The sequence below is a fragment of the Excalfactoria chinensis genome, chromosome 7 (assembly GCF_039878825.1).
Source record: "Excalfactoria chinensis isolate bCotChi1 chromosome 7, bCotChi1.hap2, whole genome shotgun sequence".
Lineage (NCBI taxonomy): Eukaryota > Metazoa > Chordata > Aves > Galliformes > Phasianidae > Excalfactoria > Excalfactoria chinensis.
In genome coordinates, this window is record NC_092831.1 from 15,912,725 (window position 1) to 15,940,477 (window position 27,753).

The 27,753-nt window shown below is 38.1% G+C and overlaps 1 protein-coding gene across 6 annotated transcripts in view; it reads right to left on the reverse strand.

Annotated features, from left to right (window-relative positions):
• Positions 1 to 27,753, reverse strand: part of COBLL1 (cordon-bleu WH2 repeat protein like 1) — a 75,224-nt gene that overhangs the window by 26,210 nt on the left and 21,261 nt on the right. For 4 of the 6 annotated variants that reach the window (XR_011904337.1, XM_072342064.1, XM_072342059.1 and 1 more), the window contains exons 2-4: positions 7,034 to 7,213; positions 2,085 to 2,286; positions 849 to 1,077 (exon numbers count right to left, since the gene is read on the reverse strand). Coding sequence is in view for 5 of the 6 variants with exons in the window: in XM_072342059.1 (XP_072198160.1) it covers positions 849 to 1,077; positions 2,085 to 2,286; positions 7,034 to 7,213 (611 nt within the window). In the remaining variant the exon portion in view is untranslated. Of the gene's footprint in view, positions 1 to 848; positions 1,078 to 2,084; positions 2,287 to 7,033; positions 7,214 to 26,812; positions 26,875 to 27,753 lie in introns of those variants that run through there. The other 2 variants (XM_072342061.1, XM_072342060.1) reach the window with 2 other exon arrangements.

Below are 27,753 nucleotides of genomic sequence, written 5' to 3' on the forward strand. Positions count from 1 at the left end.
CTGCATCAAAGGCAGCTCTGCCAGTCTGTAGAAGAAAGTGGTAGTCAGATGACAAAGAAGATAATTTACTGTGGGTGCATGTAGTTCAAACACCACATTTAGGCAACAGTTGCTTCTGTTTTTTTTCCTGTGACAAAAAAAAAAAAAAATTGTGATGGCTTTCTCCATAGAAAAGGGGCATAATTTCCAAATCTGAACTGGCCTTTGGGAAGTAATTTTTAATCATGGTAAAATAAGGACAATCTTATAGCTATTGTGAAAACCAGAAATAGGATCTGTAAACAAATGCAGACTAGTTACTTAACACTGCCCCTGCTGGACCACGATTAAAAAGTTAATTATGGTTCCTTCATGATCTATATGTGAAATTATCAAACGATATTCAAACTATACTGAAAAGTATTCTAATTTAGTCTAAAAACATTCTAAAGTATTCCAATATTTTAAAATTATGGAACAAAGCTGCATTTCTATGATATTTCTGTTCTCAGCTCATCACAATCCTACACCTCTCTATGAGGTGAGGAAATACAGCACTATTGGTATTTTTTCAGAAAAGGCAGAGGAAAGAAAGGGATTTTTCTTCTAAAGGATGCTTTGGACTTGACCACCTGTGCTATTTCCTTGGGATAAGTAAAGGTACACTCATCCCAATTTCAATTTTGTTGAAGATCAATGAAGCACATACTGAAATTCGAGAATTTCTTCAAGAGTTGCTTTTTTCTTTTTTTTAACTAAACAAACAAAACCAAACCCACTCACACCAAAGCAAAGAGCATATTTTATGGAAACATTAGGCAATTATCTTTTCAATAACGAATTATCAAAGACATTGCAAGGTTTCTTACCTCGACTGATATCCATAGCATACAGTTCTCTTAGTCCAAGATCATTAAGAGATTTTGTCATATCAAGGGCTTCTTGAGACTGGTAATTCTTCAGTAACACAGTGTGTGAAGGATCAAATTCACATTTACTACAGATAATTGGCAACAGTTCCTGAAGCGGTGAATACGGACTAACTCTTACAACTGTCTTCTGCGTCTTCTTGTAGTTTATCACTACCCTCACTGTTTGCTAAAGAGAAGAGAGTTCCAATAAATATCCTGCACAAATTCTGAAACAACCAACATTTTCATAACAGTCTTACAATAATCACTGGAATTCCCATTAGAGCCAGATTCGATGTTATATATTCAGTACAAGAGAAACTGAGAAATCATTTCTAATTCCTTTTTATCCAAGGAAAGGACGCTTGAAATAGCCTGCTCCTTTAGCATCTGTAATTTGTCTGTCCAGCAGGGAACACACCTGGACTAGGATGCCATACCTGGTCACACTAGGTAGCTAGAGAAGACAGCAAATGAGCAGTGAGTACATGCACGGTGTGTGTGCGCAGGACCAAGTTAAAAGGGCAGCTGAAAAGCACACCCCTGACCTTGTGCAAGTGCTTTAGATAGATTAAAACAAAAACCGAAACTCCACAAAAAAGAAGCAACAACAACAAAATTAGCAGTATTCTATAGAGACAGAGAAGGACAGACAGACTTAGGCAACTCCCAGAAACTGCTTTAGCACTTCTAAAGCCCCTGATTTCTTCAGGGTATATGCAGGGGGGTGGGAGAGGGGGAAAGCCACGTAACTGGAAAAAAAACTATAGCATGTAACAAAGGAAAACGAACGTGTATTCAGAAGGGTGTATGGGTCCTATAGTTTTTTTATATCCATGTGTCTTGCACACAGCATGACAGATGTTATAAGTTGTTGACTTCCAATTTGCAGAAGGCTGTCTTCAGCCACATTCCATCTTCAAAAGTGTTCAGATAGACACTAAGAAATAGAATCTCAAATAATATCGCAATGTTTCTTTCTTTTGGCAGCAAAGATGCTTGACACAACAAATTAAGATATATTTTTACTTTAAGAGGTCATCAATAGCACATTGACAAGCTTTTCACGGGGGTCCACAGTGAGAGGATGGGAAATAACAGGAAAAGCTGAAAAGACAGGCTGAGCTTAAATTGTTGAATACAATATACAGTAGTAACTGTAGTTTCTCAGTACCCTATAGTTTTAGTACTCACCTCTGGTATCACTGGAGCAGGTTTCTTCTTATCCATTTGTTTTGGTTTTACAATCACTTTTTCCACTTCAAGCATTCCCACTGGTGTATTAGGTTTGAATTTAACCTGGCTGTTTTCTGCTGATATCAACTCTATAGTGTAACTTGAGGGGTTTAAATGATACTGTGCACAGAGAAAGATCAGCAAGTCCATCATGGGCTTCCTGTAAAATGTAAATCAAAGTCACAACAGATAATAATTAAACAGGCTATTAAACAAAGTATGATGCTGAGCATTTGCCCTTCCGTGACTGTCATTACCGTCAGGCACTGATTTTAAATATCTTCAATTGGAACAACAAAATTAAAAACAAAATGGAATTTTTTCAAAACATCACGAAATTGAAACAGGTTATACACAACTATAGCAAAGCTGGGGCAAAGAAGGGCATTTTTGCTTATGTAAAACGATGCTTTCCTGAGAGCAGCACAGAGATGTGGATCAGCCAGCTTATTTGAGTGGGAACTGCACTAGTTGTGATTAATGCTCTTCTATTCAGTAAAGAACGGCTTTCTTGCAAGGCTTAAAATTTTGATATCTACTCCGAGGTTACAGGAGACACAAATTTATAGAAATTCTCAGCATGAGCCACATGAAGAAGCAGGTGAGATGAAGTTTGAGGAAGTCACCTTTTAAGGACTTAGGGTTTGCAAAACAAGAGCCGTGCGTTTAATACTAATGAAGGGAAGAAGCAAAATCACAGAACAGCAGTTGAATCCCATTTCTTAAAATCTCTGCGATGCAACAGATGCCCTTTTCACAATGAACCAAGTCCAAGCAAATTTTATATACATGATCACTAACACTATGCCCTTTGCTCTTAGTGAGCAGTGGAAAAAACAAACAAACCCACAAACCAGCATATTAAGATAGGCTGAACATTTCCAGTTGCAACTGGAATGAATTCATTAAAGTTGCATTTTAAATAGAAGTATAACAGAAACACTAAATGCACTGAAGATAAGGAGAATATGCTAACTTTTCACAGTACAGCAACTAAACAGTTATAGAATTATCAGCTCACTGGAGCACGACAGTCCTAATTTTTGGAACTGGATAATCATTTGTAAGGAGAATTGCATGTAGACATCCCCCACGTTACAATTACAAACATGGACATACATCACCTACTTTGTCTCACAAGGATATCATGAAAATAATACAGAAGTTTGAAGCAATCAAATGATATGTTGAAAAGAATATTGCAGTGTCTAAGTGAAAATTAACTCGGCTAGTATGGCTTTATCAAAAATCTGAAATTCTAGATGTAATCTTACAACAGATGGAAGTCTTCTGGTAGCATAACAGAATGTGGAAATAGATACCCTCAAAGAGTCATCAAGCTAAACAGAATCCTAAATGGCAAAGATTATGAATATATTTATACGTCAAGTATGAATTTTAACAGACTTTTTACACAATCCAGCTCTGTAAAAAGAATTAAGAATGGGTGAAGCTTAGAAATTACTGTAATATTGTTTATTAAAGGGGGAAAAATCCTAGAAATTAATTCTATTTTCACCTCTTCTAAAAGAACAGCCTGTGCATCCCTTAAGCAGCCTGTCTTCTAAATTCTAGTGGCTCAGCTGGACTCCCTGGTGCACACACAGCTCCTTCCAGTTACTTCTTTTTCAAGAGAAAGCTCCTGCCTGGTTAAATGGTGGGAAAGATTCCACGCCTCAGGAGAAAAAAGCAGGTGGAAATACAAAGCCAAAATCCATGGAGAAATAATTCTCTATAAGGTGTCAGGAAACAGCTATCAAATAGTGTGAAAAGATATAAAAGAATGTAATAAACCCCTGTGCCCTCGTCTGGATGATGTATATCAGCCTGAAAGTACCATGAGAAACGCACTGATGACTAAATGAAAAACAAACAACAAACTGGTTTTTCATTTGTACAGAGAGAGAATTTATTTGAGTTCCTCACTCATATCACAGCCTGCTCCAATCAGAAGGAAGAAGGACAACTCCACTTACTAAGATTCCAACAAAACAGCTGCACCCATCTCACTTTCTTTTGTTAGAGAAGATAAGGAGCTAGAAATGCACATTTCACTGGGGGTGGGCTGGTGTGGGAAGAGGCAGCCAAAGGAGACACCTCATCACTAGAAGTACTGCCTGCCTTCTGGTTACCAGGCTACCCAAGAAGCTACCCATTACCTTTTCTTCTGGCTACTTTTTATGTATAAGCTAGCTTTAAAAGGTGCCCTTCCTATGGTCTTCAGCTGCAGGAGCAATGTAAGAATGCTGAACATGAGCAGGATAGGAATTCACAGGCAAAGGGCTCAGAAAGCCCTTCAGTGAAAACGCACCATGGAGAAAAGGGCAAGCCCTCACCTTGACCAGTTACAAATATTGGCAGACTACTAAGCAAGAAACACAGCTACTCACAAAGAACAGACATGTACATGCAAATTAGTACATAAAGGCAACATTTCACTGTAGATTAGTACTTCCAAAAACAACTTGCATGACTAGAGGATGTCAGACTTTAAGTTCCCCCACATTGTTGGAGGCCAAGATGCCACCCACAACTGCTTTAGATTTCCTTAGAATGAAACAAAAAGCAAATCTTTTTTTGTAATCACATTCTCCAAAACTTGTAAAACTACTTTTTGCCAAACCCTTCCAAAAACAAAGGTACAGAAAACATACAATGCAGTAAATTTAATAGCTTTCAGACCGAGTAAAACTACTAATCTAATTTCAGTAACATTTTTATTTGCAATTAGTTTAAACTCATCACATTACTTAGTTTTCTGGAAATCCCTCATCACAAGTATTCCTGCACTCCTCACATCCTCATCTGTTTTCCTCTGGTTATACCCACATGACTATATGACAACAAGAAGTGGCTAATAGTTGTCTCATTTATGATGAACATAATACATCAAACTATGTTATGTTTATAGCAAGTTGAGTTTGAAACCAACCATTAAAGATGTCACTTTAAATAGTGGATCAAGTATTTCAAGAAGACATGAATCAAGTTTCTACATTCTTTTTGATACTTTTTTTTTTTTTTTTTTATAAGTATCTATGCCTACCTAATTAAATTTAAGAGGCAAGGTCTTCCCATCGTGAGTATAATGAGAACACCACTGAATAGACAAAACCCCATTAACAGTCACCAGAAGTATTATTAGGTGGGGCTGGAAGATGAGCAAAAATAAAAATGAATGTGTACATAGAATAAAGCTACACACAAGCAACTTGGGTTCCTATAAATCTCTGATTACTTAAGTCTGTAGCTCCCTGGCTAAAGTGCTCATTAATGCTATTCTCTAAACAGAAAAAGGCACTTGTTTTGACAGAGAACAACAAAAACCATCAAACCCTCCAGAACATGTTACTAACAAATGTAAGCACAATAGATTTTGGAAAGTAGGGCAACACCACAAAGCTTGCTATTCACCATACAGACTAAACCAACAGCTCTCTAAGCAAACCCTAATGACTCAAAATACTCAAGAACAGATAAAATGGAAACTCAAAGGGCTGTGAAGAAACAAATTTAGCCAAGCTTAGGCCTGCCTGAAATGAGTCTGAAATTAAACATGCAGCCCAGGAAAATAATTCAATGCACAAACTCCAAATAAATTAACTGTAAGATAGTTTACAAACCTATGCAATTGAAACCAATTATTTCATTCAGAAAAATCTTTCTCAAACTACATTTCTTCATTGGGGAAAAAGATGACAATCAAGTCACTAAATAAAGGAACTTGTCAAGTTATTTCTTATCTTCTTCTTTGGCTGCAAACAACTCTTGAATCCTGTGCTGTGTTTAGAACTAATGAGAAGATTCAAAAGTGTCACACAAAAACATTTCAAGAACAAATAATTTGGAAAGACTTTTTTAAAAGCTTTGTCAATTCCTTTCTCTGAAGCACGTACCTTCCCCCATCATCACTGCTCCTACTGGGACTTCTTAAAAAATACCTAACCAAATGCTTGCTCGGAGCACCATGAGAAATCCTCCAATTATGAATATCACCAATGACTACAAAATTCAGGTTGCTGTCTAGGCTTAAGTAAAGGAATCCACACAACAGACCCTATGCCAGAAGTTTCAAAATTCCTTTTTGTAACTTTGTTCTGGGGAAAGCAAGATACAGCACATGTGGTACTCAGAAGCTTGGGCAGGAGTGAAGAGAAGGAGAACTGCTTGACAGTGTGCATATGGAGTCTTTCCTTTAAGAAATTTAGAAAATAGAGGAAAGCACCACATTTATAGACAGAGACGTTCCTTGCTGTAAACTTGCTAGCAAGAACACTGCAAAGTATCACAGTGATAACAAATTATTTAAGAACATCTGTTTTTAAGAAATATAACATAGGAATTAATTTATCTTGAAAACCCAGATGGAGTCTGGAGAAAAAATAATAATAATTCATAAAAATTCATCCATTGCAGCTCTGATATTTGATATCTAAAAAATGACTTCATCAACTCTAGCAAATGACAAAGCATGCAAACAGACTTAAGCCACAACAGCCAGTATCTCTCATTACAACGTGAGGAAGGCATAGTTACATGTTTACGTTACTCAGCTCAGACTGGTATTCCAACCACTCTGATCCACGGAAGGGTTTGCATAGGATCCTCTCAGCAAGAACAGAATGTTAATTATCTCAGTAGTTTAAGTCCCAGGATATATGATTTCAACTCACCAATTTCTGATCTAAAAGTGACTTGGGAATTACATGCACAGTCCATTTCATCAATTAACAGACAGAAATATTTATTCCAAATTAAAACCAGGTTCAGCAAAACATATTTATTTTAAAACATTCAGTGTTATAAAACTTGTATATTTTACAGAGTGGGTTAAGCCTGGATAAAGGTTGAAGTAAACTTCAGTAGGAAAGGAAAATTAAACAGAAATGTGATTGCATGTAACATACCTCCCATTGACCGTAGTGTATTTGATCACATCTCCTGGCAGGACCACTGACAGTTCAATGTCTTTATCAATTACATTCTCCTTCTGTTCCATGATGATGTTGGCTGATTCTGTGTCATCAAATGGACAATCAGTGACTGTTTTGGTTTCAGATGGAGGAGGAGGTGCTTTAGCTTTTCTTCTGAAATAAATGAATAAAAGTTAATAGTCAAAAATTTGATTCCAAAACTGCAAACTAACAAGTCTTGTGACAGGAATGAATCATATTTAGTTCTTTTCCCTCGTGGCATTTAATCAAGGAAAGAATATGAGAATATTTTACACTTATGGTCAAGCAAGGACTAAAGATAAATAACCAAACTAAAATATCCATCTTACCAAATAAAAATTTATTTGTTTTTGGTGTGGTAAGTTTAAATACAAACAAGCAATAGTGCAAGTCCAAAACTAAAAGATTTTGTTAATATTTTAAATATATGTTAAAAAAGTAAATGAATTACTTTTCTTCTCCTTTGGGATATAAAAAGTCAGGACCTTGTTTGAGTGTTCTCTGAACAGACTCACTGGATTGGTACAAGAAGAAATACTGTACGACACTGTATGCAGCTAAATCACACTGTATGCTTAATCTACTGGTTAGACAGACATGGTAAAATCCATACTTTGCCTCTCCAATATTTTCTTTTGATTATTAAAATCCTTTAAGTAAATTCTACCAACTCTATCTGGTTCTACATAGTAATAAAATAGCAATATTACTGATCTTTCCTGACATTTCAGTCACAAAATGCTCCCACGTTCTCCTGCCATCTCTGTTATTTCCTATTTTTATTTTCTCACTTTTCTCCCCAGTCTTATTTGTCATGCACACACACAAAAGCTTTGCAAACCATGAAATAAATAAATAAAATAAAATCTAGATGGTCCAAAAGGAACATTTTCTACATCTCAATCTGTTTGTGCTATGGTAAATTCTGAACACAGAAGACTAGGAGGAAGCCACGCTCACTAAAAGCTAAACTACAAACGTATATATTAGCACACTATTCAGCAATGTTCCAGAAATATGCTTGCAATTTAGATCTTGGTGTGGTACCAAACTTAGTTTACTTCAAAACAAAACAAAAGAAATACAAAATAAACAAAAAACATTAACTTCTGGATTTGTCCCACGGAAGTAACATAAACCATGTAGCATACAATTAGAAGCACATCTTTTTTGGCAAAACAAAGTTTAAAGTCACTTACAGTGAAGAACAAACAAGGTCCAGAACAACATTGCAAAAGATGACTGTGTAACGAGGGCTCACATGACTGAGCTGTTTCTGAAAGTACCTGGAGTTTTGAACTTCAGAACTCTGTGCTGAATAATTAACTATTCACAGCCTCTCCCAGCTCATCACAACTCCTGAATGTCCCAACACACCCAATGAACACTCATCATCAACATTTGTGCCTCCTCTCTGTTCGTATTTCAAATTAGCTTTGTGCACACCTCCCTCCACATACAACTCATGACACGTGGTGTTAGCTGCACATTTAGCTTTGGTCTCTACAGCAATACATTATGAATCAAGATGCCTTTTACTCCTCCTCTTTGTTTGTTTGTTCTGTATAAGCTTAGCTTTCATCTAACTGCCAAAAAGAAAAACATAATTACAACTATTAAAAAACAAAAAACAAAAAACAGACAACAAAAATCCCTTAAAACACATTACTTAAAAGAAAAAAAAAAAAAAAGAAAAAGAAAAAGGAAAAGGAAAAGGAAAAGGAAAAGGAAAAGGAAAAGGAAAAGGAAAAGGAAAAGGAAAAGGAAAAGGAAAAGGAAAAGGAAAAGGAAAAGGAAAAGGAAAAGGAAAAGGAAAAGGAAAAGGAAAAAGAAATCCATGTCCAAAGCAAAGCAATGCTGCCTTTCCCCCTCCATAGTCATCTTCAACATCTTTAGGTAACTTCAGGTTATTTATCACAAATGAGCCCAGAATTCAATCCTTGAAGACTAAATGGCAAAGTTCACAAATGCTAGTGGACTCTATTTTCCACTAAGCAGACAAATGCTATTTCACTGCTAAAACTCCACTACAGATCATGATCAACCCAAAACAAACTCATCAATTAATATGCAGTCTGTATTAGTAAAATGCAGCCTTATTTATAGCGTCCAGCTTACACTGCAGAGAGCCTGAACTGGAAAAAAAGCAGACAAAACTTGTGTGCAACAGTTAGACAGAAGATGTGACATTCATGAAGAGCACAAGCACCTGAGGTGGGGCTAGGCAGCATAGCGAGGCCAACTGTCATTTACCCCAATGAAGAATAGCACACCTCTCTTATCTATAACAGATCTGCGTGGATTTTTATGGCTAGCCATATTTACATTTCCCAATTCACTCAAAGGAGAAAAAGCCTCCAACTGTATGTTCTTAGAAGTTATACTGTCTTTTTGGCAGACACTTATTAGGCAACAGGTATCTCCATACTCTTGTTTTCTGTTTTCAGATGTCACAGGGACTGTTTTCTTCATTTTTTACTTATTCTCTCATTTCTTGTTCTCCCCCCAACCTCTTACAAGGTTTCTGCTTGTTTGTTTTGGAGTCCTCTATTTCCATGGTCCCAGAGTTGCTACTGTACAGTGAAAACAATTAACATTAGCATTGCTACATCTGTAGATGCTGAGCAAAAGCAGCAAGTGACAGGGTAATGGGAATCCACTTGCAGCAGTACTTTTACCCTGCAAGCCCTCCTCTCTTCTTTAACACAGTGTAGTCAGCAGAAGTTGCCACAAGTGCTTTCTCTCAGGCACCCTGAGGGACCAAACACCAAAAAACAGCATTATCCAAATAACTCCAAGTTTGTGATGTCACTTCAAACTCTCATCTATTGTAAAAATCAACCAAGTAAAAGCCTGGTTTTCTCTCATCTCTTCATCTCTGTCGGAAAGCTGCTAACATTTTTAATCATTTTGCTAAAAAGAGGGAGTGGTTAAGGCAGTTTCTTCTCTGAAATGTAAGTAAGACAAAACGCAACTATAACAAGGAGGAATAAATACTAATCATATAAAAATAAACATTTAGGGGTCAGAAAAAGGTTCTCAGTATATGGTCCCATTCACAACAGCTTTCATGTTCAGATGGCTTCCAGATGTGCTGGGAGCTAAGCTCACCTATTCTAATCTAATTTACAAAGTAAACACCAGAAGTTAGAACAACCAAAAACATACTTTATTGGCTACTACAGAACTGAAGGACAGCTGTGGGAAGAATCAATATACAGCTGATTTTGCTACAGCATACAAAAGTGAGTTAACATAGAAATTTAAATCAGTTAAGGATAAAGCTTAACTAAAACTCCTGAAAACTGTGCAGCAGCATCCCACACAAGGTGCTTCTCGTTTCCTTGCTCCCCAACTGCTTGACTTCTCTGCACAGAGATGCCAGCCCACCCAAGGGATGCGCTTCCCCAGTTTACCACAGGATAAACAACTCCAGCCACCACTAATCTGTGACATGAGTGTCATCCATTTAATCAACCGCTTAATATGAAGCAGGAAAAAAAAAAAAAAAAAAAAAAAAGCAGAACAACTTTCTTTCCTAATTCTTCCTCACCCAGAAGAGGCAGCCAGAGGATGTTAAAGAATTCTTTCAGCTAAAATAGATAGATTTCACCATTTTTATTAAGTAAAAGCAGAACAGCTGTCAAATCAAATGCAAAGACATTTAGGCATATAAAGACAATATTTTTATTTAGACAATATTTGAAGTGCTTCATGTCCCACTTTTACAAAATTAAGTTCTGCTGCTGTATATCAATGTGTTTCATGCTTGCAAAAAAATAATAAAAAACATCAGTGCCAATGATTTCAATGTGTGAAAGTCCTTTTTGAAACAAAAGTCTAGGTACAGTAAATAAAGCTATATTTATTTGATGTTACATTGAAAAAATATACAAAGTTTTAAAAAAAATCCTATTAGAATTCATCAAGCAGTGTATTTTATAACTAGCAAAAGTATCTCGCACCAGTAACTAGCAAAAGATCTTGTAAAATAATGAGAAATACTTGAACTTACAGTGACCTGGATATTCCAGTTACTGCCAGCACTTCCTCTTGATAAGGATCACTTTCCCCAAAGACCAGAGAAAAAGAGGAAATTTATCTGCTGCATTTGTACATAAGCAAAGGCTGCAGCATAAACAATCCACATCTTCAATTCCTTATTTCAAAGTGTATTAATGTTTACAGCACTTAACTTCCATTCTTAAGCATGATTACATAAGATACCACACAGAGACAACTTAATTGCCCTTTTAGAAACATTGTTTAGGCTATAACCTCATTAGGATCAGCTCTCAAGTTTTCCATAGAGATCACTTAAAAACATAAGGGACCTCAACTGCAATTGTCAGCTCTCAGGTACTGAAAAAATTCATTAAATCTAGAGGAATAAAAGCTTTCTGCTGTACAACAGATGGATTTCACTTTCTTAAACGAAGTTTGCCCAGTGACCACTAAAAACACACAATCATATGAAGGTTGAGAGATTTTTTTTTATTTTATTTCAGATTTCACAAAATGATATAAGCCAAAATGACAAGCAGAACTTTTTTCCCCCACTCAAAGTCAGAAAAGCATAGAGAGGAAAGAGGCCACTTTAGTGAAGTTGCTTCTAGAGCTTTTCTTGTCTCTGACTTCTCATTCAAAGCAGTTATTACAATTGATTATTACAACAATGCTTCTGCACTGCTACGTAGCTGAGGCAGACAGGCGAAATCTTGCACATCATCTGTTCAATGAAAGAACAGTTGACAAGAGTTCCGGTTCACCTTAATGTTTTTCACTTACAATGATGCATCAGTTCTGGGCAATATATAGACTAAACATTTTAAGCCACAAATTTCCTCTACGAGCCTTCCCAGTTCAATACTAATCTTTAATACTCACAGATCTGTCTTGCACACCAACTTTCCTGCTGCATTCACAATCCCCAGAGATGGAACTGATTTCACAGCATCAATGCTGCATATCTTCAAGGTAATGTTACTTGTAAGGAAAATGCTCAGTGACATCCACCACATTATTGTCAAGTTCTGCTAGCTATAGGCCAACAAGTGACTAAAGTTTCCAAGGTAAGCCACTCAAAAAAGAAGAAAAAAGAAGCCTTTACATCTTCTATAAAAATCACAACTATATATTTCAGGATGTATGCATACACAACCCCTTTATAATAAAAAAGGTAAGTATTTCATAAGACATAAATCGTTTGGCAAGCTGGAGCTCCCAGTTGAGGACTTGATAATTACATAATCAAAGATAAGTAAATCGGAATAATATACAATATCATCACTTTCATCCTCAGTATAATTACAGATGATTTCTCTTCCTTACTGAAATGCAGTTCAATTTTCATCTGCATTGTTCTTCATCTGAATACTAACAATAGCACTGACATACCTACTCTGTGCAAACACTTTTCTTCAGAACAGAGACCTTGTTTAGCCACTCTGCATAATCTTGTGGTAGACCAAAACAAAAGCACTCAAGTAGTACCACTTCTTTTCATACCCTTAGCACCACCAGCACAGCAGAACAGCCTATATGTGAGCACGATTTACCTTCCATACATTTTTCTACCTCTGATCTCATACTTGGCATCTGTTCACTCAAAGCAAAAAATTTCTTCCAGACATTCTGCTGTATGAGCTTCTGTTATCCTGCAAGTTATTAGTAAAGGACAAAGAAAGCCTGAGTCTCTATGTATCTGTTCATCGGTATGAAGAAACATTGCATACTATCCACTACAGTCAGAGTCTAATGATATTACACAGAGATACAACAGCGCATGTGATTGGGTTACTGCACATAAACATCTTAATATTTTGCAATAGTTGATGAGTCCACCTTGCAGCACATATTTAAAATTGTATTTCATACCACAACAAAAGGCCATTTCTATTTTCCATTTTCAGAGACTTATCTTTCTTATCTTAGATTCACTCATTCCTATCCTTGTTTCCTCCAGCCCAAGTTTCAAGTTGACAGTGAAGAAAGGACTGGAAGCTCTCTACTTTTGAGGAGAATTGCCGTTCTCCTCAAAAACAAACAACCACAAAATCCAACCATTCTCAAAAACAGAAAAACTTGATTTCAGAAAAAATTGAAAAAACAGAAAAAATTGATTTCTAAGGTTCTAGAGATTCATCCCTTTCCCTCCAATGGCCATTATGCTCAGAAAATGGAAATGAAACCAGCATCTGTAACTGTCTACACTACATCTTTACCACCTCTCACTGCTGTTTGCTGTATCCTACCTCTATACATATACATTTCTAACAGGTTACTTGAAAAAAATGTAGACTTACTTCAGTATTTTAAAGTTTCAGTTCAAGAAACCAAAAGTTATGCTATATATATAGACTTCCTCTGCAATGTTTTGTTCTTGGGGTTCGTGTTTCTGCAAAAAAACTGATTACTTTTTAAGTACTACAGTATTATATTTATTCTTTAAATTAAACAGCTGACTGCTCTGCCAGCCTCGTGACATCTATATAACATGCCAATCAGCCTAGATACTAGGCTTTCATCTCTACATCAATATCACTGTTTGATACACAGCCTGTATCTTTATTTCTACTATGAAAGCACCAGCTGGAAGTTAAGATCAAGGTATGGATCAATGAGAGGAAAGCACGGTTCATTCTTGGGAGGTTATCCCTTCAAGCCAGACTTATGATATGCATAGAACAAAATGAAAGAAGTGCTTGTTGTATCTGCTCACAGATAAACGTGAGCTTTCAGGTTCTAAATTCATACGCTTAGCTATCGGGGGAAGATTCTGAAGTTACACTGTACAGCTACTGTATCTACCAGGCAATTCAACAGCTACAAAAAAAAAAAAAAAAAAAAAAAAGTACAGAAATACATTTTAACTCCAATTTCCAGCTGGCGAAGTAACCTAGAAAATCTTGAAATCTTGTAAATCTTGGAGACAGTGAAGCATTTCACAGTGTACTTTCTATACATATTCACAAGTGGGAAAGAAGATAAATATTGCAAATTAGTTCCAGCATTACAAAAAAATATTACAAAAGAAAAAGATGGTACTAGAAAGAAAGGACGAAGGGTTCTTCTAAAAGGGAAATGCTTTGTGCAACCAATATACTGACTGATATGCCAGCAGTGATAGTACAAGTGATATGATTAACAAGTTGATCTTAAAAGATCACCTCTACAAGTTTACTCAGTGAGAGTCCAGCAAGCAACAAATCTGCCGAGTCTCTCTTATTTGTGTCTACATTTAGGAGATTGCTACAAAGAAAGCCAAACAAAAAACAACCACCAACAAAAAAACATCTCATCTGTCTTCCCATAAATAAATAAGGATCAGGAATAAGGCATCCCAGGAACTAAGATGTTTCTTTAAAGCTCTCAATAGAGAAAATACTTTTCCTAATCAGCGGAACGTGTTGAATCCCTCCTTAACTGGACTCAGAGTTCTAGAGAGCAGAAATTTTTTAAAGAGCTTTTACCCTAGAAGGAAATAAATCACTGGACCGGGACCGTAACCATGACAGTAAGGTGAAAGCTTAATGGAATCCTTGGGCATCTGGTTCACACTGAAAGCAAGAAAGCAGCAAATGAATCCTTCTGTTCCCTCCAGACCATTTAGAACAAATTCACCCATCTGACTGTCTGTCCCCATGGCAGTGGCAACCTTGAAAATAGAAGAGACTGTATTTGAGCCATAATTCATGCAATGCTTTCTCAGTTTACAAGGAAAAAGAGGAAATTCACAAGCAAGAAACAAATCAGTATGGCACAAGCATGTTTTTAATGGTGGCCCTCCTAGCATTAAAGGGACACCAACTCCAGGACAGATTTCTTCAACATAATTAAGTCAAGTACAAGTTTAAAACTTTTCTAGAAAAACAGGAGATTTTTGTTCATCATTCTTACAAACCAAATCGTAACTATGATGACAGTGAACTTTTCAAGGTCACTTTAAACACAACAAAGACTGCCCAGCCCTTGCACACAGATAGCCACCAAACCTGTGTTGCTTTACACTACCCAGCGAAACACAGTGAGCTCCTTCCTAGTTATAAGAACTATCCTGCTGCTAGAAGACAGCCAAGAGCTTGCAATCCTATCAGGCAACAGAGGATAAAATAACAACAACAACAATTATGCTATAAATTAGTATAAATATCATTATTAAGGAATTAGCAAAACACATACAAGTTTTGCTAACTTGCACAAGCAAATCCTTATCTCACATCCTGCTGTGCCCAAAGTAGTATTACTTCTTAAAAGGAGAAAATGAAAAAAGAGAGCTTTTAGTTCCAACATTACTTCTAAGGAAGTTCAGATCTTAGAGTTGTGAAGTAAATAACACTAACACAAAATACAGATTTGGCAAGTGATGTGCAGCATGTCTCTGTAATAAGCAGATACTTACAGCCACTCACAACTTTTTCCACGGATTATCAAATGTGAAAATGAAGTTTTTTGAAGAGAAGTCAAACAACTTGAACAGCATTCAAAACTACAAAAACTTCACGACTCATTTGGTCTTTATTATATTTACAGCTATGAAAGCAGTCTGACAGAAAGGAAGGAGCAGGGAAGAGAAAGCAGTAAATCTGTAACAGTGACTGAGTAATATATAACTGGCTGAATAAACAGGAAAAGAAAACAAAGAGCAGCTTGATCAGAAAGGGGGAGCTTAACCTTTGATACACTGGTAAATCTAACAAGTATTTAAAACTCAAGCAAACATATGTCAGCTCCACTAGGAACAAACTCAAATCTTTTGTTCAAGAACTTCTAAAAAAGCACACTCGTACAGATATTCTTCTCCCGTGACCAGCAAGAGAAGTTCAATTAAGGGCTCTCAAATAGAGCAAAACCTAAATCTGCCCTTCTGGCTGTTACCTACTAGCCATGAAAGCAGGTATAGCAGCACCATCTTTCAAAGCCCGCAGATGAAACACTTGGCTCTGCTCACATGGTTTTTCAGCTGCTATTCTGAACATCAATGGAGCAAAGAATTGCCACTTTATCTGAGCTTTTCTTCTGAGGCTTTTCTCTGCTGCTCAAAATCGTGTTTTAGAAGTAACACTGGAGGCAGGCACTGGATGGATTTAGAGGTTGGGCAAGGTAAGAAGAGAAATCACTCAGCATCACAGCAGCTGGGAAAGAGACTAACACAAACTCTACTCTTTTTCTCCCATACACACAGCCCTCACTACATGTGTGGGAACAGGTGCAGGTGGGCAAAAAGCAAAAATGCAGGCCAGGAGCTAGGAAGCTCTGCAGCAACAACAGAAAGGCCAAGCTTTACCCCTGCTGCCTTCAGCTGCAGCCTCCCAGTCTCATAGCTGCGGATTCACTACAGGAAAAATTGAGCCAAGCACATAATTCAACTTTGAAAAGAACTGCCCTGATTTCTGGTTGTCAGAAACTCTTTGGAACAAGCCAAGCTTTCTCCCGGGCAAAAAGCTCTTCAACTACCAGCAGCCAGGCCATCTAGGCACCTATAGTTTGGTGAAACTCCAGAGTGTTTTGTACATTTGCATATCCAAGAAATAGGAGGGTTATTAAATGGGAGAAGAGACGTGATATCAAGCATTTAAAGTCAGAAGCTTTAAAAAACAAAATAAAATACTTAAGTTACACAGATGTTATGTGATGTGAAAAGTTGACATAAGTGAAGCAAGAAAAAGCTTTTATGTATGAGAACCATGTACTACTTGCACAGAACCACGTAAACTAACACACCTCATTTGCTTATTACAGAAAAGAAAGTGGAAGAGAAAAAAGTTAAGTTCAGGCTAGAGAAATGTACCAAAACAAGTACGAGCTTTATTAAATTCTATGAAAAGAATCCCCTCACATTTTTCAACTTATTTACTATCCTGAAAGCTAGGGTGTAAGGAAAAAAAAAAGATTCTCCCCACCTTGTATGTTACTCAGACTCTGTGGGCAAACACTCCTTGCAAAACTAAGAACAAATGCCATGAGTGCCCATCTCCTGCTTATCTCATAGAGCTACACCCACACCCTGAAGAACGCAGCAAAGTCCCTACCCCTTGGAGCAGGGCAGTCCCCCTGCCGCCCCTAACTGCAGTGCTGCTGACACAGCCCAAAACTGATGCGCAGGGAGCTGGGTGGTGGAAACACAGCAGAAGAGATGCTCCAGCTAACTTCCTAGCATCACCCTGACCAGAAGTTTTCTTTCCAACCTTAGCTACTGCTAGCTGTAGGAATCTCCTTCTCCTTCATCCCTTTTAACTTGAGCTCCCTCCAGACTGGCAAATCTACTACATGCGAGAGCTGCTGTTAGCTCCCTTCTCCACTTTCACCTGTGGACTCAAAATCCCTGCAATCCACTTCTTACTGCATCCTTGCAACAGGCACAGAAGACAACATTTCTGCACAGCAGTCTGACTCCTTGCACCATGGTGGGTGACATCAAAGCTGGTTTGGATACCCCAGCACTTCATTAGTAAAAGTCCTTGCAAAGAGTACAGGGATTCAGCCTGAACTACACAGTAGGAAAAATTTTGTTCTTACTAACTTTTGTAACAACTATCAGCAGCAGCAGCCTGCACTACGGAGTGTAAAGAAACTTTACTATGTTATGTAGATGAGTAACTTGCTCTGATTACTGGGCTACAACACTGTATATTATCAAAATGCTTTAATGCTCTAGGATAGACAGAAGTGTTGTGTAATACTAAGTGAATACACAGCATAGACTGCTGTAAGAAACAAAAAGGCATTGATTTCTACAAGTTCTTAACAACTGTTTTTCTTCCAAACAAAACTCAAACAAGATTAAAATTAGGTGGACAATGAAAGACAAAGGCAGAAAAGCCTTAATGTATCCATGCAATACAATATTCTTCATTTAAAGTAACCTTATTTGAACTTCTGGGTGGCAACCTGAAACTTAAAATAACAGACGAAACAGTTCTGTGCCCAAAACGTGGCACTGAAATTCTAGCTGTCCATCCACTTGGATACACTGACAGGACTTTATTCACCCTGGTCTTTGAGCCAGGAAGAGGATAAAAAGCTTTTTGTATCTTGGACTGGAAGAATTACACACTTTCTCTGAATGCAACACTACAGACATTAATTCTTTCCTTTTACAGGTCTGTATTTGGATTCTGACAACTTTACTACTACCCTACCCATGAGTCTGCCTTCCCCACAAAAACATAGACTTAAACATTGCTACAGATGTGTAATTATGGAAAATATTTTTCCTCACAACAGTTCAGACAAGTTAAACCAAACAAGCAAGGAAGTGCTGTGTAAATACCAATTCTTTTTCATCCTTAGTCTTGCAAAATATTTGTCACCTTATATCAGTAAACATTTCCAGAATTCCCACCCTCTCCAACCAGAACAGTACTGCAGGTCGAAGTTTTACCTGCATATGCCTAACACAATAGCTGCTAGAATGACAGTCTCCAGTCAGGCAATATAAGCACCACCTGGAAGCCATCTAAATAAGGGGAGGGAGCAGGAGAACAGCTAAAATTGGCTCAGCTACTTTTCTGCCTACCTCCAAGAGAAGTCAGGTTTCCCTTCTCCATTAAAATCAAGTGATTTTCTTTCAGCACCATATGTAGGTAGAAGGGTTGGATCAAGCGTGTGCATGGCAAGCACGCTGTCACTCCTTTCTTTTACCACTGACATCATTAAGCCTACCTATTTATAATCCCACCACCTGACCAAACAGCCTACACAGTACATCTGAGATTTGTATAGTCATTAATCCTGACACGTCTACTTCAGCCAATTCAAAGGAGTACTAAGTAGCTTTGTTGTGTCTTTATGATACCATAAAAAGAAACCAATCCTGTTTTCTGTGCCTCTTTTCTTTCTACAAGAAAACCTTAATGGGAAGTCTTAGAATTAGGAATCTTTCTTCTTCCATACTTCTTTATCCTTCCCCATTTTTCCATCTATAAGATACCCAACCAAACAGTTCAGATAAGCAGATTTTGGTGACCAGAGAAATACTTGGACTGCAGAGGAAAATAACTCCGAGTTAATTTGGTCATCAATGCTGCCTAGGAAATGACTGACGCTCTCTAATCAGCATCACAAATAGAAGTACAACAATTACATTGCCCTGGAAGAAAACAAACTTTGCAGTGTTTGCAGCAGGACAGTAACAGAAGCATGACATCACTGTCAAGAAAAAACAGAAGCTGCTTGAAAAGCAATTCTCAGTTCATTTATCTCTTCTCAAAGTATACATAAATGTGAAATCTGCTTACAATTCAATCTGCCCAGGTGACGGGAAGGAATGCAGCCAAAATCTTTTGGGCAAGGACTAATATCAGCTGTAGCATGCTTCAGGATCCTATCATTAATAAATGCCGCTTCTAGATCCATGCTAGGTCACAGAGAATTTTGCAGAGGCCTGTGTGCCCCTTCAGATAGAGGGTAGCATCCATGAGGCCCTGTGTGCATATCACGGACCCAGGCAGCATTGCAGGACTTAAGACAACCAGTAGTAAAAGTTTCAGTGCAAACAGGCTATCAGTGCAGTCTTTAAGATACCAACACAACAAGCCGGACAACAAGATCCTTGAGTCCAGCTTGTCCTACGTGGCACAAAACATCCAGAAATTCTGCTTGGAAGCATTAATTTACACCCTGCTCTAAGGGTTGTAGCTGGAGGTGCCAATGTTCTCCTATCCTGAAGTACCAAGTTTGGTATACTGTTTATTTACAGAAATTCCCTCCTTACAGCTTTAGAACTGCCCCAGTGTGTTTTGCTGTTGTTGCTGCTTGGTTTGTTTCTTCTTTAAATGAGTTCCTAGAATACGTATGAAAATGTTGAGGGTTTTAAAAGACCTGGCCAAACGAGTTTTGACAGAGTATTAGAAAATAAAATCCAAGGGAGAAGAATTAAAATATTTTCTTAGAACTCCTTTAGAATTAGAATTTTTAAATTCTTCTCATTTTTCCCATAAAAAAATCTACTTCAACTATTCATCTTGGCATTGCTGCATTGGAAAAGATGCCCTAAAAAGGAAACACTGACTGCTCTCAGCAGCAAAAGGGAATGCATGTGAACATTCATAAACATAGAACTAATTTTATTTCTTGTGTTTGTAGGCTTTAAGAGAGAGCAACAATCTATATTGCTAAATACAACAGCACTATAGCACTAGATACTAAAGTTTCTAAAGAAGTCCCTTTCACTTGTTTAGTGCAGGTTTCTGGGGTCTGCTTCACACTCCCTAACCCACAGAACTGTTTCTGAGACCAAACAGATATGAAGATTTGCATATACCAGCAAGTGAAGTAAAACTAACTTCCCAATACTTAGTTTTCAGATCTCCAGTTATTCACAGACAAGCGAATCCGAAGACAACCAAAATACTGAGCATTGCAGTACTGAGGAAAAAGAAAAAAACAAACAACATGCATCCCAAAAAAGCCTAATGGTTATTAGAACACAATGGATGTGTACCAGTTATCTGTATTTGGACAAGTTACCCAGAATTATCTGTTTTGTTGTTGGTCTTTTTAATCCAGTAGGGATATATCTGGGGGAGGTGGACGCTCTTTGAGCCTATTGTCTCTATTGTTATAAATAAAAGACTTTAAAACAATCTGATATTTCATCTAATCCTGAAATAGTTGTGATTACTTTTTAAAATAATGTTCATGAGAACCTGAAGTCTGAAAGTAGCAAGAATAGCAGGAAACCTGCATCACTAGCTAAGAATAAAAATTCTTCCAGATTGCATTCCTGCTTTATTAAGTACTCTGTTTCTTCAGTTGCTTTGCACCTACTGAGATGACATCTCATATGTCATGGATCAACACAGTCAAGTCTCCAGGGAAAGACAAACAATTTTGTTCTATCATAAAGAACTGGAGGAGAGAGCATAGACAGAGGCTTCCAAATGGCTTGGAACCAGACCAAGAATTTTTCTTAGGCAAGTCACACATTGACAAGGAAAGTTGTTTAAGCATTCAAAATTGAGGGGGACTTAATTGTTTTCCCATTATTTAACATTTGGCCTAAAGATTTTGTGCAGTACCTTTAGACAACTTCTATTGCATGTTCTCCTTTCACTTACTTGGAATAATCAGAAAACAACAGATCAGTACAAGCACAAGCAGTAAATGTAAGCACACGAGCAGAGAGCCCACATCAAGAAGTCTCAAACGAACACCATATAATGCCTGCAGCCATACCCAGTGATCATCTCCGAACCTTCTCCAGTTCCATTATGCCCTTCTGGAGAAGACAGAGACCAGAACTGTTCATCATATTGCCATTACAGATTTATAAAGGGCCAGAATCATGTCTTCTCTTTTCATTTCTTTACCAATTCACACAACAAACAGATTCCTACTGAATTTATCTGAATTTCATCTCATTTCATTATCCAGTCACTTGGTTTTGTAAAATTCTTCTAGGTTTTCACAGTCACATCTCCTCTAATTACCATGAATAACAGATTTTTACTGTCTTAAAACTGCCAGGTCACTATTCAGCCTCTTTGCTAGTCTATTAATACACCAAACTAAAAATTCTAGCTGAGAAGCATTTGGAACTCTTATTTTTGTGCAAATTATTGGGTAGCCATGCAAAGCTCACCATCATACGCCGCACTTACTTAGTTTTCTTAAAATGCTCTTTGTTTGAGACTAGCAGAAACTAAATCTAAGGCCAGAAAAAAATGTCAGCTGGTTTCCCCTCAGCCATTTGGTCAGCACAGCACTTAAGTTTTTTCTATAGCATTAAATAAGACATTTACACTGCAGGTATACTGCTACACAAGGAGTTCCTTTCTTTATTCCAGCCGTGCTTGCTGCATCAGAGTCTGCAGATAAACAGATTTTGCTAATTTAACTTGAACACTAAGCTAGTGCTTACAAACTCTCACCACAGCTGTGCAAATTAAGGACAAAATAACAATGTTTGCTCAAAAAAAAAAAAAATAATAAAAAAATCCACACCCTTATTCAGGGGACGAAATGACTGTATTTTAGGCCACCTACCCATACTTTGGGCTACCTGCCACAACATGACTTCCCTTAAACTGCAGCATGACTCTTCCACTTCTATCTCAATAAACCTTTTATCCTCATTTTCACACCAAAGATTACTGTTCTGTTGACTCAGCACAGAAGGAAACATGCAAACGTTCACGGTATTTTAGACCTTGCTGAGTAACATTTCATCTCATCATTATGGATACAGCTCATTAATCCACTGCTGTTTTTGGTATTTTCTATTGTGCTGGTTTTCTTCCCATGAAACACAAACTAAGGGAGATGGGAAACTCTGCATGGATTAAACTCTATAGAGGAACATAAAATAATGGAGAAAGGAAAAAAAACAAAAACAAAAACAAAAAAAAAAAAATCATGAAAGAACATAAAAGCATTAAGATTAAAAGGCACAGCAGAAGCCTGCACAACAGTGAAATGCTTCGAATCATGCTCACTGTTAAGAGAAAGAGGGGATACTAGAAAACTTTCTCCAGAAGAAAAAAAAAAAAAAAAAAAAAAAGATACTTAAAACCAAAAGAAACAGCAAATTGCAAGGGAATAGTCAGCTTTTGGGTTGAGGGATTCACACATGTTTGAGGGAAAAGACAACAAAGCTGAGGGGTCGACTGTCCAAAATCGATCATTCCAAGAAGTCAGCTCTTCCCCTCAGAATGCTGCAGTTATATCCTAGAAGTAAACTGGTACTCCTGCCACAGTGGCAATGTCATGGCACCAGTGGCTGCTACAAATAAGATACAACATAAGACGCAACTTGAGTTGCAAACTGGAAGACTTTTCCAATATTTTTTGTGTTGATTTATGCAATACATTATGGCTAGGTAACAGATGGTATATTATGTTTTTCCTATTTTGACACAATGTAAAAACTTGCTGCAGATGGCTGTAATGTAATTCTCATTAACACACTTATATTTTCACAGTTTAATGTAGCAATAATGAAACTTTGAGGTCTGGAATTTCCTGTTGGTTAACTAGTGGTTAGGTTAATAGCCCGAGGAACCGCTCAACCCAATAAGTTTCCTTATTGTTCAATCATATAATTACTATATTCATATTTCTGGGAAAGCTCTCAAGACAGATTTCATGTCACAGTGAAGCTACCTTTACAACCCTCCCTCTGTTTGTGAAACAACTGCATTATTTTACCCAGCAGAGTGTGTAGGCAGGAGAGCAATGAACAGCCCTAATTCAGCTCCTCTGGGAAGTTTCAGCAATGCTTGTTTTTATTTTAGAGATACCGACTCACACTAAAAGAATTCTTCAAACGCACATTAAATCAAACACTAGGGAAAAGCTAGGATCAACATTTCTTGGTCTATTGCTGATACATTGAGTAAAATCACTGATTAATTATCACGTAATTTAGTGGTGTCTTTTAAATCCCTGTTAATAACCCTTCACGGAAGCTTGGAGCATGACGTGCATAGCAGCACACCAACATCCCATTACATCTAGAATCTAGAAAGATGAAAGGAACAGTTCACCACAGATCTCACACTCAGGTTACTGCCATGAGAGAAGCTGTTTCTTTGACACAAACACTGCAACTTCAACAAGATAGTTCAACTAGCAATGGAAGATTCACAGCAATCCACAGGCCAATGTGCCTGCATCATCACGTTCCTCAATACTGCAGAATGAGAGCAGGGATGAAAGTCCGACCCATGCCATCTCCTCCTCCCCTGGGCGTCACCGGAGGATCCCCAGCAGATAACCCATATCTACCCATGTGTTAAGGCACGGTGAAACTGATACCCAAGCAGAGCTAGCTCCCAAAAAATTAATGGATGGGGCAGCTGAAAAAAGGAAAAAAGATCTACACAGAGAAACTGCAGCATTCTTGCACAACTGGAGCAACTCAAATACTGAGTTATGAGATAAAGAGCAATGGGATCTGTACCGCTTCTTAAAATGGTACGGATTCCAGAGAGGCTGGCCACTACCAAGCTATCATGAAAGAAAACATGATGAGAAAAAACACAACTTGTGACTTGGTTTACAGAGTTAAAGAAAGCCAAAAGCTGCAAGGCAAAAAGCACCTTTTAAGCTCCCAAGCTCACTTATGTCAGAGAACTGCAGGGAAAGAGAATTTGGATTTTCTAACAAACGCCTTTTTATTTAAAGGTCAATACAAGGCTATTTTGTCAGATTCTGGAGCCCTCCCATTCCTTCACACTTTATTTAGACAACATTAAGAAGAACTGAAACAACATTGTTTTCCTTCACCAACAGAAGCAGGAGCTGCACACAAAGCCTTTTTGAAGCACTAAATGTCACTTTGGGATTCACCGATCACATGTACCCAAACACAAACAATTGAAAAAAGATCTGAATGTTTTTGGAGATCAGAGAAGTACAGCTCCCAGCAGAGTCCCTTTGTTTCCTTAAATCACTGCCAGGGCTCTAGGAAGTTAATGAAAAACTGACAGGCAAAATAAAGATCCCACAGTCATTTTTTCCTTTGGAAAATCCCATGCTTCAACCCTTTAATTCAGAAATATTCAGATCCAGTTACACATAAAAGTTTTCATAATCACATTCATTTCTTGACAGAATATGCTGTACTTTGCCAGACCTTTTTAGGGCACCATTACTATAAGGAATTTGGAGGTAGCCTTAAAAAAAATTAACAAGACTCTTGTTCTGAATGAATACATATGATATACCACTTTACATATTTTCTGCTATACACACACAGACCAGCAGCAACTCCCTCAGTTCTTCAGAGCAGCGTATTCCATGGGTTATCTCAATATTTGGATCTCATGTGTGTTTTACAGGAGCTTACACTGTTGTACAGAAGGATGCTCATTCCAAAGGGATAAGCAGCTGTGCGAACAGCAAAAACTCATAGCAGCAAACATGGCACACTGAGAAAGAATATGCTCCAGGTTCACTGCAATGTGCAATACAGGAATGAGGAAGAAAAGCAGCGCTGCCTCTCTCTTACTTAACATGCACACACACAAGCTCCTTGATACAGATAAGCACATATCTGGTATCAGTATCACTGTCAACTTAACTGGGAGTATACCATACCAACCCCTGGAATAGGCAGCAAAGCATGTTTGCGGATTCTCCTCCACACTTAAGATATTTCAAAATCAACAAAAAGAGTTGAAAACAATTCCAACATACAGCCAAATTCTAGACACAGCACAAACAATATGGTAACCTCGACAAACCACTTGAACACACCTCTAAGGAGCATGAAGGTAACAGGTTAGCATCTTTAAAGGCTTATGTTTGATTTTGTCTACATGAAATCATAATTTTAAGGCAATTTTCTGAAGAAGCGCAAGTGCTGCCGTCATTCTTGAGCTTTATTACGCATGCAAAACATTAGCAAATTATTTTTGGTATGCCTGCACTATTATTCTGTCAAGAGTAAACATATTAAAAAATGCATTCGGCAAGCTTAAGCGGCACTAGCAAAGACAGACCGCGCTACACCCTCCTAGTATGTTGCTACGTTCACCTGAATGCAGAAGCCTTCCTCCTGCTACCTCAGCAAGAGCTCACAGACGCCATGAAGCTGTGACTAGACAAGCCAGCTATTGCTGAGGTTCAGCATGCTGTGTTGCATGGGCATACAGCTCATCACAGCATTGTGCTGCCTGTCTCATCTGTGCAGTTGTATGAGATAGATACTACACCAAACTTTGCCTGGTGAATCATACCAGGTTCTTGTAAGCATTTGACATAGCAGGGCCATCAGCTCAACTTTTTGCCTACTTAGAAAAGTTTTTTAAAAGTAAGTAATCAAACACATCACTTCTTATTGTAATCTTTTTCTGGTTCAGAGAATGCAGCGAGATATTTTGCTAGCCTAGATTTCTGATGCAGAACAGATTCAAGCCGAGACCTGCAATACACGAAAAGGTATGTGCAGGTGTACCTTTCGGTATTCTGGTTTATTTTTTAGGAAACAGTAATCGGAATTGTCCATAACTTATATGAGTCATTCAAGAAACATTCACTGAATAAAGAACAAGATTTCACATACAAAGAAGCTGTTCTCATATTGCACCTTTCTGTGACCTGAGTAAATTCTGCAGTACCTTCTGCAGTAACTACCTTAAAACACAGACTCTCTAGCTTACATGTCCCACTACTGCAGAAACCTGAGTGATACAAAGAGCAAACAAGCTTCCTAAATAAAGATGAAGAATCAAAGACCTCTGTTGTCTTCCTTCAGGTACACTTCAAACTTTTGTTGTTACTGCCCAGAAAGCCAGGCTTATAAAGAGATGTATTCAACCAAAAGCACTAAAGGACACAAAGTAGTTTAAAGAAAATACAGTACAGTCTTAACTGTTTCAAATGTTTTGCTTCAGTGAATAAGCATAGAATAGTGAGAACTCCAGCATTCTGCTTATATACACAGTACGTTTATATTAAATGTAAGAAAAATACAATGGGTTATTGTCAAACAAAGAAACTCTTTCTGCCAACATTGGAAAAAGTACCAGTTTTTTAGTTCTCCCCATTTACATCTGCAGTGCCACAGAACAAGCGGCACAACGCACAAGTATGGGCTGCAGCACCAGCTCTTTCCACTTCTGGCTTTAAGATGGTATAAGAACTCTGGTCCCACATTCATGTTTGTGTCCATACTTTCTAAGGAAAACACACAACTCAGAAGAAACCAACTGCCATAATAAGGACAAATCTGAAAATAAGTGCTGCTTATCAGAGACCGTATGAGATATACGGCTTGGTACTTACCGATGGCACTTTCCTGCTAAGGAAGGGCACAAGGCTGTGCTGAAGGCACTGAAGCCCTGCAGCAGGCTGGCAGCCAGGCAGGGAGACTCTGCCAGCCCAAGCTGGGTTTGCACCCGGCCCTACGCCCCCACAGAGCCAGGTGGGCAGTGAGCACTCAGCTCAGTAAAGGGGAGGAAACTGTGGCAGCCAGATCAGGCCTGGGCAATGCTAACACAGAAAGACCCAGAAAACTAAAGGGCAGGACAATAAAAGCCTCAGATGGTATTGCAATGTATGGTTACCAGAGCTCATTTCACTAAAAAGAAGCGACTTTTGTAGGAAGAAAAATACTGAAAGCACATTCAAAGCATTGCAAAAGCAACTCTTACAGAATAAGGGCAGTAGATTTTAACACTCAAAAGTTTGCACAGCCAGCTGCAGATCAGCTCCTGTGTCCAGAGACAGGCAGTGGGACACAATAGTGCACCTGCAGAACTGCTGCTGCATCGAGGGCAGTGCTGCCACTGCTGCCCAGAAGTGACAAACCAACCCGGCCCCTGCCCTGCCTGGCAGGCTGAGTGACATGCAGGGAAATGCAGGGAAAACCCTGCCTTTCAACTTGAGATTCTGATAAGGCAAAGCTGGCTATGAGGAATAAAACTGGTTCTGCTCTGTAAGGCAGGCTAGGCAGGTAGAGCACTGAAATGTTCCTTATCAAATGCTTGCTTGCTGTGAAACACCCTCAGTCTTGCACTGAAAACCACAGTGTTTAACCTTCAGGTACTTATCCTTGCTAAGATTTGGACCCTTGAAAGTGCTGCAAGGCAAAATACAACCATTGATCATGGCATCATTGCTAGTAAGTATGAAGTTCTCTCTCATTCTCCTTTTAAAGTCTATAGAGTCCATAAAGTCCTGAACGCAAAATATGAGGGCTAATTTATCATGTTGGACTGCAACCT